This window comes from Benincasa hispida, unplaced genomic scaffold (genome assembly GCF_009727055.1).
Source record: "Benincasa hispida cultivar B227 unplaced genomic scaffold, ASM972705v1 Contig55, whole genome shotgun sequence".
Lineage (NCBI taxonomy): Eukaryota > Viridiplantae > Streptophyta > Magnoliopsida > Cucurbitales > Cucurbitaceae > Benincasa > Benincasa hispida.
In genome coordinates, this window is record NW_024064917.1 from 187,482 (window position 1) to 202,200 (window position 14,719).

The 14,719-nt window shown below is 30.9% G+C and overlaps 1 protein-coding gene across 1 annotated transcript; it reads right to left on the bottom strand.

Annotated features, from left to right (window-relative positions):
• Positions 1-12,979: 12,979 nt before the first annotated feature.
• Positions 12,980-13,327, bottom strand: LOC120069704 (E3 ubiquitin-protein ligase RNF181-like). The gene has a single exon (XM_039021494.1). It carries the CDS (start codon positions 13,325-13,327, stop codon positions 12,980-12,982), a length of 348 nt encoding a protein of 115 aa, XP_038877422.1.
• Between the last annotated feature and the right edge of the window lie 1,392 nt (positions 13,328-14,719).

The following is a 14,719-nucleotide window of genomic DNA, read 5'->3' on the forward strand; positions in this document are numbered from 1 at the left end:
TTTTTATCAAGTAATAACTCAATTGAGTTAAATTTGACAAATATTTTAATTTTTATATTATTTGATTGTCTTCAGGATAGCACTTATCAGAAATATGTTTCGACTACGTTTTGAGTCTCCAAAACTTTTGATGTTCTTTTAAGTCTTTGATTAATTTTCATATCTAAGTCTTGTTGTTTCATCTAACTTAAGTTTGAGTTTGAATATTATATATTGGATGTACCATTTTTAATTGAGTTGTAATCAATTTGTTAGTGTATTCAGTTCTCATATACCATTTTTCCCAACTATTCATAATTCGTGAAATATTATTAACTAGTCACGTGGAAATGTATTTAATATATATTTTGTTATCTCTTGATTTTTTAAAAAACATATGCTTTGTTAGTGACTTTTTTAATTTTTAAATAATTACGACATTTGAAATTTGAAGTTTTAAATTTTAAAAATAAACCCTTCTTTGTAAAATTATTTCTGACATGCTTGTTTTAATACCCGCAAAAGTGTGAGATTTTTATTCTTAAGAGATGACGAGTAAAAATATAAATTAATTAATAAATAAATTAAAATTAATTACACATTGTTCGCACGAGATTTCTGGTGAAACTTGTTCCGTGGAGTTGAACTTGTGTTGATGTAAATTTGATGCAAATGTAGTTCGATCTCTATTACTTAATCCTCTGATGCTCTCTTATTGAATGCGTATGTTTGACTTGAGGAAGCAGAGCGCGTATTCTTCTTGAAATCAAATTCTTGAAAGAAAAAAAAAACTTTGTATCTTCAAAAAATGTGCAGCTTCAGGAGTCTGAGAGTCTTTTGATTGTCGGGAGAATTTTTTCTAGGTTCTCTAGAGTGTAGAATTTTTTTGTCCCACAAATGAATGGTGGACTTTGTGGGTCTGGGCTTAGTTGGTCTATGGACATGGCTATTAAACCGAATTAATTGGATTTCGGCCTAATTTGACATTGCCAAATTAAGTCTATTTGGGCTTAATTGGACTTTAGCCCAAATTATAATATCAAATAAATCAAATAAATTTTATTCAATTCAATGGTCATGATGAAAAACACATAGCATCATCAGAATTTGCTTATTTATGTCTTCAATTTCAATTTGGGATACATGTCAACTTTAATTTAGTCTCAAATTCAATTATTTGTAATTTCGCCATCAATTTCGTAGATGACATGACAATTTGTGATTGGTCCAAAATTTCTCCTTTAACAAATGCCCCATTTTCAATATTTATGCACATTTATGGGTGGGTAGATCTCGAAAAAGATAAAGTTGTAATCAAAATTCAAATTTTATGTTCTTGAATTTAACTATATTTTATGTGTCAATTTAGTCAAACTATGAATTTGGTATGTAAGCTTGACAAAAATTTTATATCATTGACATATATTATGTCAACTTATCAAAACATGCATTTAATCAAAGTTTTGATATCTTTTCTTGACATAAACTTTAACTTGAATTTCAGTAGAAATTGTGCTACTTAATCCAAAGTTAATTTTGGAGTGAATTGAACTCCTACCCAAGATACTTGCATTGATTTCAGAGTAGAATTTGCAGATGAATTTGAATGATAATCAAACTTAAAATTTGGAATATAACTAAACTTTTAATTTGAAATGACGATACAAGTAACTTATTCTTGATTTTGGCACATATACCAAATTTGGTGGTGAAATTCGAATTTCACTTAATTTTTCTTTGGGATAAAATTTAGATTATGCTGCCAATCTAAATTTGAGATAAATTGGAGAATGACTTGATTTGACTTAGAGATAAAAGCTCAATGTTCAAACTTGGGATAAATTTTGGAATATAGCCAAATTTTAATTTGAGATGAATTTGAGATAAAATTTGGAATATGCCCAAATTTGAATTATCACATAAATTTGAGATTTTATCTCTAGTTTAATTTGACTTGAGGATAAACACTTGTAATACGAATTTCTTTAGATAAAATTTGAAATATGACCAAATTTTAATTCGAGATGAATTTAAAGGTCTTATCCCCAATTTAATTTGATTTGAGATAAAAACCTTAAAGGATGTGTGAACACCGGATGCATAAGCGGATCATAGCCCAATTTTAGTTTTACAAAAATTCACAAAATATAAAGGACGGAAACTGAAATATGCATTCTAAAATAGCATGCTTGATTATACAAAAAGAGAGGGAATAAGAGATATGAGACTACTTAACCTTGAAGACTGACCTCTTCACAAAAATCCTCTCTGGTCACGAACTCCTCAAACCCTTCGATCATGAACACACCAACACCCAAAATTACAACAAGCAAACTCCAAACTTGGACACCATCACCGAATTAGCTTGGTATTCTCGAAGGGTGAGAGTCATCGAGAGTTGTGGGCTTCGATTTAATTTTGGCATATGAGAAAGAGTTTTTGCGTCTCAGTAAAGGAAGAAGATGAATAATCCTATAAAAAAAATAAAAAAATAAAAATTCCCCACTTCCACATTTTTTTTAGAGAGAATTAAGGAGAGAGAGTTAACAAAATAACTTCCTCCAATAATTAATTAATTTAAAACAATTTTTTTAAAATTAATTAAAATAAATATAAATATATATATATAATAACCAATTTAGTATATATAATATATTAAAATTATATGTTATATCTAATATAATATATAAGCTATAGTTTATATTATATCATAAATAATATAACCTATAGTTCATCATTCTCCCATTTAACCTATAGTATTTGATACGAAATTAATTCATATTAAATTTACTCTATAGTATTTATATAAATCACATTCATATAACTAATATTTGAATCATAGTCAAATATTTATTTTTTCTGAAATAAAATTTTATATTATAATGTATCATATACATTATATTTGTTATATATCATATAATTAATTTTATATTAATTATATCTTATATAATTAATTCATTCCATTAATTTGAACAATTCAAATTAATCCAAAATTAATTCGATTCTCATTAATTCCAACTGAGCTACCGAAGAGACATTATGAACCTATAGATTGAATTCCAATAGTACTTAATTAATTAATTAAACTCTTTAATTAAATTAATTAACTTCCATTAACTGTCGGTTACCCAACCAACGACCGACAGCTGCACTCTTCGCACTACAGATTATATCTGTGTCCATTGAAAATAACCAATTAATGGTGCTTTGACTCTGCACAAATTGCTCGTAAGTACAGTTGGACCAAAATTACTGTTTTGCCCCTGTAGTTGCATCTAACTTCTTAAGTACCACTGATCCTTCTAATAAACAACAAGTTATAGTCCAACTATAACCAAACTCTTCTAGAGTTAGGAGAGGGTATGTTGCTGAAGGAACTCTAAAATTAGAGAACCAGTGAGTGGAAGCGGATCGTTCCAAACCCTATTGTGAAAGAATTCAAACATTTACAATCACACAGAAACGATTATGCATTAAAGACTAAATTATAGCATGCTTTTTAACAAAATACAAGGGATAAAGTAAACAATACCTTTGAAGAACTCTTTCTTCACGTATTTCCCTCGATCGTTCAACAATGCATCGAACAACACAAATGCAATGAGCAACTGGAACTGGAACTCCCTCGAACACCAGCAATGACTAAAACTCGATCCTCGATCCTCAAACAGAACAAGACACCACCACAAGATTACCTTGGTATTCTCAGTGTGAGAATTCAGGAGTTGTGGGCTCTATATAATTTTGGATAGAGGGATGGAGAAAGTGAAGGGGTAAACGATCGAGTATTGGACACAACGATCGTGTAGCAAATGGAAGTCTATCGCATAGACTCGCGCGCTCGATCGTATAGTAAAAGGCACTATTGTATAGTGAACTCGATGCTCTATCATTTACTCTCTCTATTAGTTATCTGATAACTTGTTGTCGTTGTGCGTGGAATGAATAGAAAAACTATTTTTCATCTTTATCCCACAATTGCCATAAACCGTCTAAGACCACCCACTAAGGTAGTTATTGGAGAAAAAGAAAATTAATTATCTCATAATTAATAATTTATAAATAAATACAATAACTAACTTATCATATTATATTTATAACTTATAGTTTTAATATTGCATCATATGCAACATATAAACCATAGTTTTTTTTTTCTCTTTTTATGGACATTTAATATAAATCATATTTATATTAATTCCTCCAATCAAATAATAATGTATCAAATACATCATATCAATCATATCACATATATTGAATTATATAATAATATAATCAAATTCCTCTTGTTAATTTGAATATTTCAAGCTAACCCAAAAACTGATTCTCAACTTGAATCCATTCAGCTACTAAGGGGACCTTATGGACTTGTAGTTTGAAGCTCCAACGGTATGTGAATAACTAATAAATTCTTTAATCACGATATCCACAATATGTTAACTATCGGACACTTCACTAAAGATCGATAGCTGCAATCTTCGCACTATATATATATATATATATATATATATATATATATATATATATATATATAATTACTAATATATATTTCTGTGTCCATTAGATATAACCAATCAACAGTATGATGACCCTTCACAAATCGCTCGTAAGTATAGCTGGGCCAATTTACTGTTTTGCCCCTGTAGTTATATCTAACTCTTTAAGTACCACTGATTCCTCTCATTAACAATAGATCATAATCCCACTATGACGAAATCCTTCTTGGGCCAAGAGAAGATGTGGTGCCACATTATTCAAGCCCCAGAATCAACCCTTAAAGGAGCAATTTATCTACTTACCCATACTTCGGGGAAGGAGTGAATTCCGTTATGTGTAGCTAAGTTCCTAACTCCCCAATCAAACGAATCCCCAAAATGGTAGGTTGTTGAGTCGGCGATCTGGCCACTATCACCCATGCAAATCAAAGAACTGTCCTCATAGGTAGGAGTTCACAACTCACTCAGGATTAAGGTCATGTTACCTATGGTTATCCATGGTCATCTTAGTGAAATGAAAGTCTCAATTATGAACGACGTTATATAACAAGACTAAATATTTCGTCGTTCGATCTTATACAAACTCCTTTGTATAGAGTATCCCCGCTCGCATGTCTAATACATGAATTATCAGGATCAAATCATTTGTAGTACTTTACAACATTTGTAACACCTACAAAGCGGGCTACACTCGTAGTGTCACAGGATAAGGTATCCCTCCTTTATCCATATACTACATACCATTTAGGTTATCACTTAAAGCACGATCCACTTGTAAGTCTCCACATACATGCTTAAGTTACAACGATAACCCGGAAACTTAGTTTATTGGTTTGTGGTTAATGCAACTAAAATATTTCACATTTCATAGACTAGTGAAAAATATCATATATTATAAATCATGAAATGTTTGTTCATACATGTGCTTACAAACTATAGGACCCTATGAGATTTAGGGCATCAACCCCAACAGACGCCACATTATTCAAACCCTCGAATCAGCCTCTAAGGGAGAAATTTCTCTACTTACTCTAAGTATAGAGAATGAGTGAATTCCTTCGTGTAGCTGTATTCCCAGCAAGGAGTGAATTCCTTCTTATAGCTGTATTCCTAGCTCTCCAATCAGACGAATCTCTAAAATGGTGAGCGTATTGAGTCAGCGAAACTGACAACTCTCACCCATGTAGATCAAAGGACCGCCTTAGACAGACAACGCACTCGACATTCAGTTAAATCACCTATGGTCATCCTAATGAAATGTAAGTCTCTCCTAGTAACGGTGTTAAATAAAGAGATTATTCATTTCATGATCTAATCTTATACGAATCTTTTGTATAGGATACCTCACTCACATGTCTTTACATGAATGATCATTTGTAGCACTTTACAATAATTGTAACAACTACAAAGCGGCGCGACCCTTATCCAATCATATGTATGTGTCCACATACATGTTTTAAGTTACAAAAATAACCCTAGATTTAGTTTATTGGTTTTGTGGGTTAATCCAAATGAAATAATCTTAATAGATAAATAAAAATTTGTACATTACAATTATAAACTACAAAAACGCGAGATTTAGATATCAATCCAACAAATCTAATCTTGAAGATTGAAAGAATTTAGATATGAGATAAAAGCGAAATTTGAACTTGATATAAAATTTCAAATATATGCAAAAGAATTTTCACGATAAATATTCAATTTGAAACAAAAGATTCAATCCCATTTCAAATGTAAATCAAATTTATGCGGAACACAACAATAATCTAAGGCAAATTCAAATATTTCTTTCAATTTGCAACTCCAAATCGGAATCCAAATAAAATTCCGAGATACGAGACTCAAATAAAATTTGCTTTACCCACACTCTATAAATAGTGCAAAACTAACTCAATTTTTATTATTATTATTTTTTTCACCGAGTTAACACCATCATCAGAAGTGTTCCCCCCTTTTTTTTTGTTTACTCCGCTTCTACAGCTACTTCTTCTCTTTTTCTTTGGTATTCTTTCTTCCTTCCTTTTCTATCATTTTCTTCAACACCATTGATGGCAGCTGCTGTTAGGCGTCATTCGGCCGAAGATCTTGCTTTAAAGATGACGACGCCGACGTACGATGGCGCGATTGGAGGTGTGGGTGGTCGAAACTGAAACGACGGGGGCGGCAGCTGTGTAAAGGACGACGACTTGCATGATCACGAGCGGAGCTCCCATTGGGCACACTGCGTGGGTTTTGAGTGTCGTTGCGATCTGCAAACGGCCGACAATGAAGACGTCGGGTGGCAGCACTGTTGCTTGTGCGGCTAATGGAGGGACAGAGGGATTTTAGGGCACTTCTTTATTGGAGTGTTAAAAAAAATCAAACAACACAAACTAAGGAGACCAGCGCAGGCCCAACAACAAATCAAGACAAAAATGAAAAAAGAAAGGACCAATTGTGTATCACCCAATCCAAGAGAGAACTAGGTTGACACCACCCAAAAGAATTATGTTCTATATTTACATTATGATGCAAAGAAAAGATAAAGATTCAACCCCTTCCATTCCCTATCTTAGTTAATGAAAGAATAATAGAGGAAAGGGGAAAGTTATCAAATAACTTTCTTTAATTAATCTAATATATACACACATATATATATTATATCATATATTAAAAAAAACCATACGTTATATCTAATATAATGCGTAACTTATAGTTTATATTATATCACATATAATATAATCTATAGTTTAATATTCTCTCATTTAATATGAATCAAAATCATATTAATTTTAATATTTGAATCTCAAAATCATATTAATTTTAATATTTGAATCGTATTCAAATATTCATTTTCACTCAAGTAAAACTTTATATTACTATATCTCATATAAATAATTTCATATTAATTATATCTTATGTAATTAATTCCATTTATTAATGTGAATAATTCAAATAAATCTAAATTAATTCAATGGGGTACTTGATTAATTAATTAAACTCTTTAATTAAGTTAAATTTATAAATCGTAAATACAATTGGACTAAAATTACCAACAATTTTCATAAAAAGAGGATTTATACCTTTGTAGAATCACTCTTGATCCTAGCTAAACTCCACGAATTTGATACCAGAATCCTTAGTAGACCATCAAGAGGAGCTTCTCTACTAATCTTAGCCTTGAATTGAGTGGTGAAAATTCCTCTTGATCGTTGCGTTCGAGGATTGTGTTGCTATGGACACTTATAGATTGATCGGGGGAGTTTGAAGAATGTTTCTTCAAAGGTATGCATATTCTATCCCTTGATATTCTTTGTTAGCATGCTGTAATTTCTTATTGTGCATGATTTGTTAGTTTTTGTTTTTGTAGTGTAATTGTATATGTTCAATTTCAAATGGAATTTGGAACGATACTTCCGCTGTTCATGGAAATCCTCACGTCTGATTGCCATTCATTTTCTATAGAAGTTTCTCAAATTTCAGGATGCATTAATTTGTGTTCACAAAAGTTTGAGGATTTTATTAAGTTAATACATGTAAGCACTCAGTCAATCAGTTGATTGACACCTCAAAGATTAAATCTTGTATATTCCATTTTCAAATTCATTTTAAAATTTTTAAATTAATTCAAAATAAAAATAATTTAAAAACATAATTCAATTTCCATAAATTGAATTTAAAATTGGAAAAAAAAAGTTTTAGTTTTAATTAAATTAAATTAATTAATTAATAATTTAATATCAAATATTAAATTAATAAAATACTTAATTTGAACATGAATCCCTATTCATGTAAATTATATTTAAATCAATATTAAATATTTTATACTCTCCAATATACATTTAATTTCAATAAGTTAAACGTTTAATTATATCAAATTTAATTATCCAAACCCTAAATTGAATTTGAAAATTTCAAATACAAACCCTAATTCCAAATTTGAACACTTCAAATTCGCTCAATTTTCTAATCTAAGGTGTAATGTTTTACAAGCTAGTAGAGAGACCTTATGGACCTACAGATCATGAACTCCAATGATTTGAGATTAATTGGCTAAACTTTTTAAACTGAATTAATCAATATTTGTTAACCACCGAGACATACACTATAGATCGATGGTTGCATTCTCTTCACTATAAATATATTTCTGTCCACTTGATTTAAGTATAATTAGTAAGTTGATGAAGTCATTTGTATTTACAGTTAGGTTAAAATTGTCCCTCTCCACCATGAGAGGGCGGGACCCTTTTGTTCAAGACCATAAATCAGTACTTAAGGGAACAATCTATCTACTAACCTTAAAACGGGTAGGAGCAAATTCCATCTTGCAGGACTATGTCCCCAGCTATCTATCCGGTCTTATCCCAAAATGAGAGGCTTGTTGAGCAGTCTTATTGAAGTGCTCTCACCGATGCAAATCAAAGGATAATCTTGAATAAATAGGAATTAGTAGTTAGCTCAAGATTAAGATCGAGTTACCCTAGGACATCGAATTGAAATAGTCAGTTTTAACAATAAACGGTTGTTATAAAGTAGAAGTGACTATTTCGTAGTCCGATCTTCTGCAAAAATCTTTTGCATAGGATGCCCCTACTCACATGTCTCCACATGAATGGGGTCGAGATCACGTCATTTGTATCAGTATACAAAGTAGGCCGCATCCATAGTATCTCTAGGACGATGTACCCAATCTCATCCATATACTTATAGAACTTTTTGGCAATATACTACAACTTGATCCTCTTTTATGTCCCTACATAAAGTTACAATATTTATACTATAGCCATAGATTCGTTTATTATATTTTTATTACATAATGCAATTTCAATGACACTTTTATTGAATAAATGCTTCAACAATACTTTTATTGAAATAGAATATGTTTCCATGACTACGAACTGCGAGTTTTAGGACATTCCCAACAGTTGCCACATTGTTCAAGGCCTTAAAGGAGCAACTTACCTACTTACCCTAACTACAAGGCAGGAGTGAATTTTTTTCTTGTGTAATTGCGTTCCCGGATTCCCAATCAGACAAATTTCATAAATGGTAGGCATATTAAGTCGGCGAAACTGGTCACTCTCACCCATACAAATCAAAAGACCGCGTTCATAGGTAGGAGTTCATAACTCTCTCAGGATTCAGGTCAAGTCACCTATGGTCATCCTAATGAAATGTAAGCCTCTTCTAGCAATGGTATTATACAGAGAGACTATTCATTTTATGGTCTGGTCTTATATAAACTTTTTGTATACAATACCCCTACTCACATTTCTCCACATGAATGATTAGGATCAAATCATCTATAGCACTTTACAACAATTGTAACAACTACAAAGCAGGTTGTATTTGTAGTCACCAAGATAAGATACCCAAACTTATCCATCTACCATAGACTATTTAGGTTTCCGCTTAAACATGATCCACTTGTATATCTACATATATATGTTTAAGTTACAGAAGATAACCCTAAATAGTTAATTGGTTTTTGTGAGTTCATGCAACTAAATGTCGAATAAAATGCCTCTTATTTTATTAAATAAATAAAATATTTGTACAATACAATTAAAAATTACAAGACCACGAGATTTAGGGCATCAACCCCAACATATTATTCAGTAGTTTGCTCGAAGAGAAATGATGGCACAATGCCTTCTAAGAATGATTTCCAATTAACCATCAATTATTGGATTTCATTTTGTTAACTAGAGGCTCGAAGATATGATAAACCTACTACCCATAAGCAAAAGAAGGTCTCTCACTTCTGATCTACTCAAAATCCTGATGGTACAAGAATCAAGTCTCAAGAATGATCAACTAGTGAAAATATGTTATTTGTAGAACTCGAGATAAAAGACAACTTAAAGGATAAAAAGTATTTGGCCGCTTTTTTATCTTATTGATTGTGCCTTTTTGTGTTTCGCAAAAAAGTTCTTATTTTTGCCTTTGATAGCTCTAAAAAAGATCTATTATTCCTAACTTAATACAAGCTCGTTATTGGATTTTATATGTTTATTTTGCTATTTTGTAGGTATCGAGCAATGAAGAGGTAGAATTGGTGATTTGAAGTTGATCGGTGTTAATTTGAAGCAATTTGGAGTTGATTTGAGTATCCGGGCTTTAAAAAAGTTGAAAAGACCAAAATGCCCTTACCAGAGCATCACAACGCTCTTGATTGCCTAAGTCAGACGCTCACCTGACGCTTGGAGGTAGTAGCTTGAAGTACAGGGGAGCATTGCAACGCTACCCCTAGCGTCGCAACGCTCTGGAGATTCATCAACGCCACCGTCACAATGCCACACGACACTCCAACTCTAATGCTTGTAGAAAGAATGGGTAGCGTTGCAAAGCTACGATCTTTGACGGATGGAGAATGAAGAGCGCACGCGAGAGACCGTCAGGCCTAGCGTTGGACTTCCAGCTTGATGCTCCCCTTCAGCCGTATCAGCATTGCAACACTATTTCCAGCGATGTGACGCTATCCTGATTTTTCCTATAAATAATCCTCTTCGGTTTTAGGTCGAAGTATGCTAAAAATTGTATTGTTCTTCAATGGAGGCCGAGGAAAGGCCTTGATTTCTTTCTTTTCCTTTATGTTTTCAGTATCATTAGGTTAGTTTTTATTTTATTTTTGGATTATGGACATGTTTTGGGTTGTATCCCATTAGTTTGTCTAGGAATCGATGAGGTAATCTTTCGTTTAGTTCTTGGATCAAGTGTTCTTGTATTTTGATGAGTTTCCTGTTCAATTTTGTGCTTTAAATTAGAATGATATTTCTCTTTGAATCTCGCATGATTTAGACTTGCTTTTGTGTGTTGGATTGATGCTCCTATCATGATCGCATGTCTTAGCTAGTTAAATTCAAGCTTGCACGTATCCTTGTAATCATCCATGCTTTGAATTTGCCCTTGTAGTACAGATTAAATGAGCATGCTTAGGTGCATAGGCTGACCTTGAATCTTTGCAATGCATGTTTAATCCAGATTTAAAGAATAAATTGATTATTTGAACATGACTTTCCTGACACTTAATCAACATAGTTGAGTCCTTGTTCTTAATGCATGTGTTTCTAGTTCTTTATGGCTGCTAAGGACCCACTTGCATCTAGGAGCATGTAGGTTAGTTAAGTCACGGTCTTTCCAGCTTTAATTACGAATTAGGATGCTCAATTATGTCTGGATTAATTAATTGTTAGCCTTTGTAGAGATTAGTTAATTCACATCAATTGGGTAGTTGTGCATACATAATTCGAATACATGATATGTTGGTAGAAAACAATAATTTAAATTACATTGAATGGCTACTTGATCCGAGAACTAGATGAATCCATTATTGTTCCATATATCCCTTGCAATTTCCTTTTCTTGCATATATAACAACAATAGAACCTAATACAATTATACACTCAAATTTTCTTAATCTTTTTTTTTTTTTGAGTCATTCAAATTTTCTTAAACTTGCAACATCATAATAATTAAACTCTACCCATATAACTTAGTCAACACCACCATTTTTAAAAAAAAAAAAAAATTGCAACAATTTACTTTATTTCTTAAATTTCATCCTATGTGATGTAATATTTTGAAGAAGCATTAATTATCTGTTTTTGCAATAATTTTCATTGAAAAAAATCTCACACATATATACATTTGACAATATATGAAGTGGAAGAATCAAAACTCTCACTTTAAGGCTATAGGAAAAATACTATATGAGCTGAGTTATGCTCACTTTTAGTTATATAATGTGATATTTGAATTATCATATAAATGAGTAGAATTGACTTAGATCACGTTTGGTAATTATTTCGTTTTTTATTTTTATTTTTTAAATTAAGCAACACTACTTCCACCTCCATTTTTTTTTATTTACAAAGATCAATGGTTTAAAAAATAAGCAAAATTTTGAGAACTAAAAAAGTAACTTTTAAAAACTCTTTTTGTTTTTTAATTTGACTAAGAAGTCAACCATCATATTTAAAAAAGAAATTGAAAGGAAATAGACTTAATTTTTAAAAATAAAAAATAAAATAATAAAATGGTTATCGAACAAAACCTTAATTATTAAAAATTGCTATTTGCTATTATCGAGAGAGATTGATTAGCTTAACATATTAAATCTCATATACATGCGTTAGTTGAATAATATTTGAGTACACTCCACTAACATAATTTTATATTTTAAAAAATAGACTTGTGTTCATAAAAAAATTTAAAAAGAAAATTGTCAATGACAATAGGTATATAATTGAAAATATAGAAATGAAAATTTAAAAATCTAAGTTCAGAGATCAGTCAAATTATATTAGACACATTTTAAAATCATACAAATACATCTAATTGATATCAGTTGAACTAAATTTATTTTAGCGGAGAGTTCTGTTCAATTTACAGCTAATTCCATAGTTGGCGAAGAGTCGTAATCAATAATTAACAACCATTAATAACTCGTTCGTCGAACAAACCTCACCAACAAAAAGGGAAAAAAGGAGATCTAAAAAAAAGAAAAGGAAAAAAAAAAACCTCTACCGTCGGATCAAAGTCGAATCCGGCGGTTGGCCGGCGACATGGCACCGGCAGAGAGGGCAACAATCGGCGACGGTAAGCCAAGAGGAGATACAAGATTCATGGTACACATGTCCGCAGGGGATTTGTTTTCCGGCCTCATCTGGCAGGAAATCCTCCAAACAAACGGCACAAACATCGGCCACCACTATCGGTAAATCCGCCACAAGTGAATCGGTAGCACTGATCTGGCAGCAACCGAAATCATCGGCTCCGGACAGAACCATGTCAAGGTCAAACAGAAATTCGATTGGATATGTCGCCGGTAAGTTTCTTGTCGGCTCAGTCATCACAGCAGCGGCAGCCATTGGAGAGATTATTGAGAAAATTTGAGAGAGAGAGAGAAAATAGAGAGTGGTTTAGGAAGTAGGGAGATGGAGGAGTAGATAGCGGGTTCTATTTGTGAGGATTCTTATACACACATTTCTTCGTCACATTTTTTTTTTTTTTGAAAAAAGAAAATCTAGAAATCTAGAATTTTATATACACATTTTTTTTTGTCATATTCTTTCTTATTATTAAATTAACTTCCTCTCAATTTCACCCATTAATTGACTTGGAATTGTTTAATCGTGGACCCACAATTTAAGAAATCAAGGGTACGTTTAATAATCATTTGATTTTTGTTTTTTTTTTAAAAAATTAAGTCTATTTTAGTCATATTTTTTACCTTTGCATTTTTATTAAGTAGAATGGTTGAATTTTTAGTAAATTCAAAAAATAAAAACAACTTTTTGAAAATTATTTTTTTAATCCTCAAAATTTGGTTTGGTTTTTTAAACCATTGTATACTTAGGCATATTATTTACTTTATTGATTTTTTATTCTCACTTTATAAACATCGTTCATAATTCTCTTACTCTACTGATCTTTTCGTAAGTGAACTAGAGATCTTTTTAAGTCATATCATAAAATTTTTGAAACACAAAGAACAAATAAAAGCCAAATCATCACTTCGAATTTTAAATTTTAATTAATTGTTAGATTAAGGACAAAATGTACTTTAGGGGATGAGGTTTGAAAATAAATAATTAAGAACCTTTTAATAATTATTTGGTATTTAAAAATTACAACTAAACATTACTTTCTTTTTCATTTCAAAAGAAGAAGAAAAACAACATTATTTTTACCTTTGAATTTATTTATTTTCTAATCACATTTTTTTTAATCAAAATTTTTAAAACTAAAAAGGGCAACTCTTACATCCGTTAAATAACTAATTACCTCTTTACTAACAATTTGATTTTTAGTTTTTTTTTTAGTTTTTTTTTATATGAAAATGAAGCATATATACACTACTTCCACCTCTAAATTTCTTTCTTTATTATCTTCTTTTTACCAATTATTTAAAAAATCAAGTCAAATTTTGAAAACTAAAAAAGTAGCTTTTATTTATTTATTTGAAATTGACTAAGAATTCAATCATTGTATTTAAGAAAAATGCAAATCATTCAAAGAAATCGTAAGGAAATAGATTTTGTTTTCAAAAATAAAAAATAAATAATGTAATGATTACCAAAGAAAGACCTAAGTTTTTAATTTTTGAACAAAACTTATGAATAATGCCATCATATATATGTTTTAGTCTTTTAGAAATGAAAAATAGGGTTTTAAAACAAATAATAAAATATAAGAAAAATATTTACGAATAATCAATTTAAGAAAGTTAATTGACAAAAATGATGGTGACATTTGTCAGG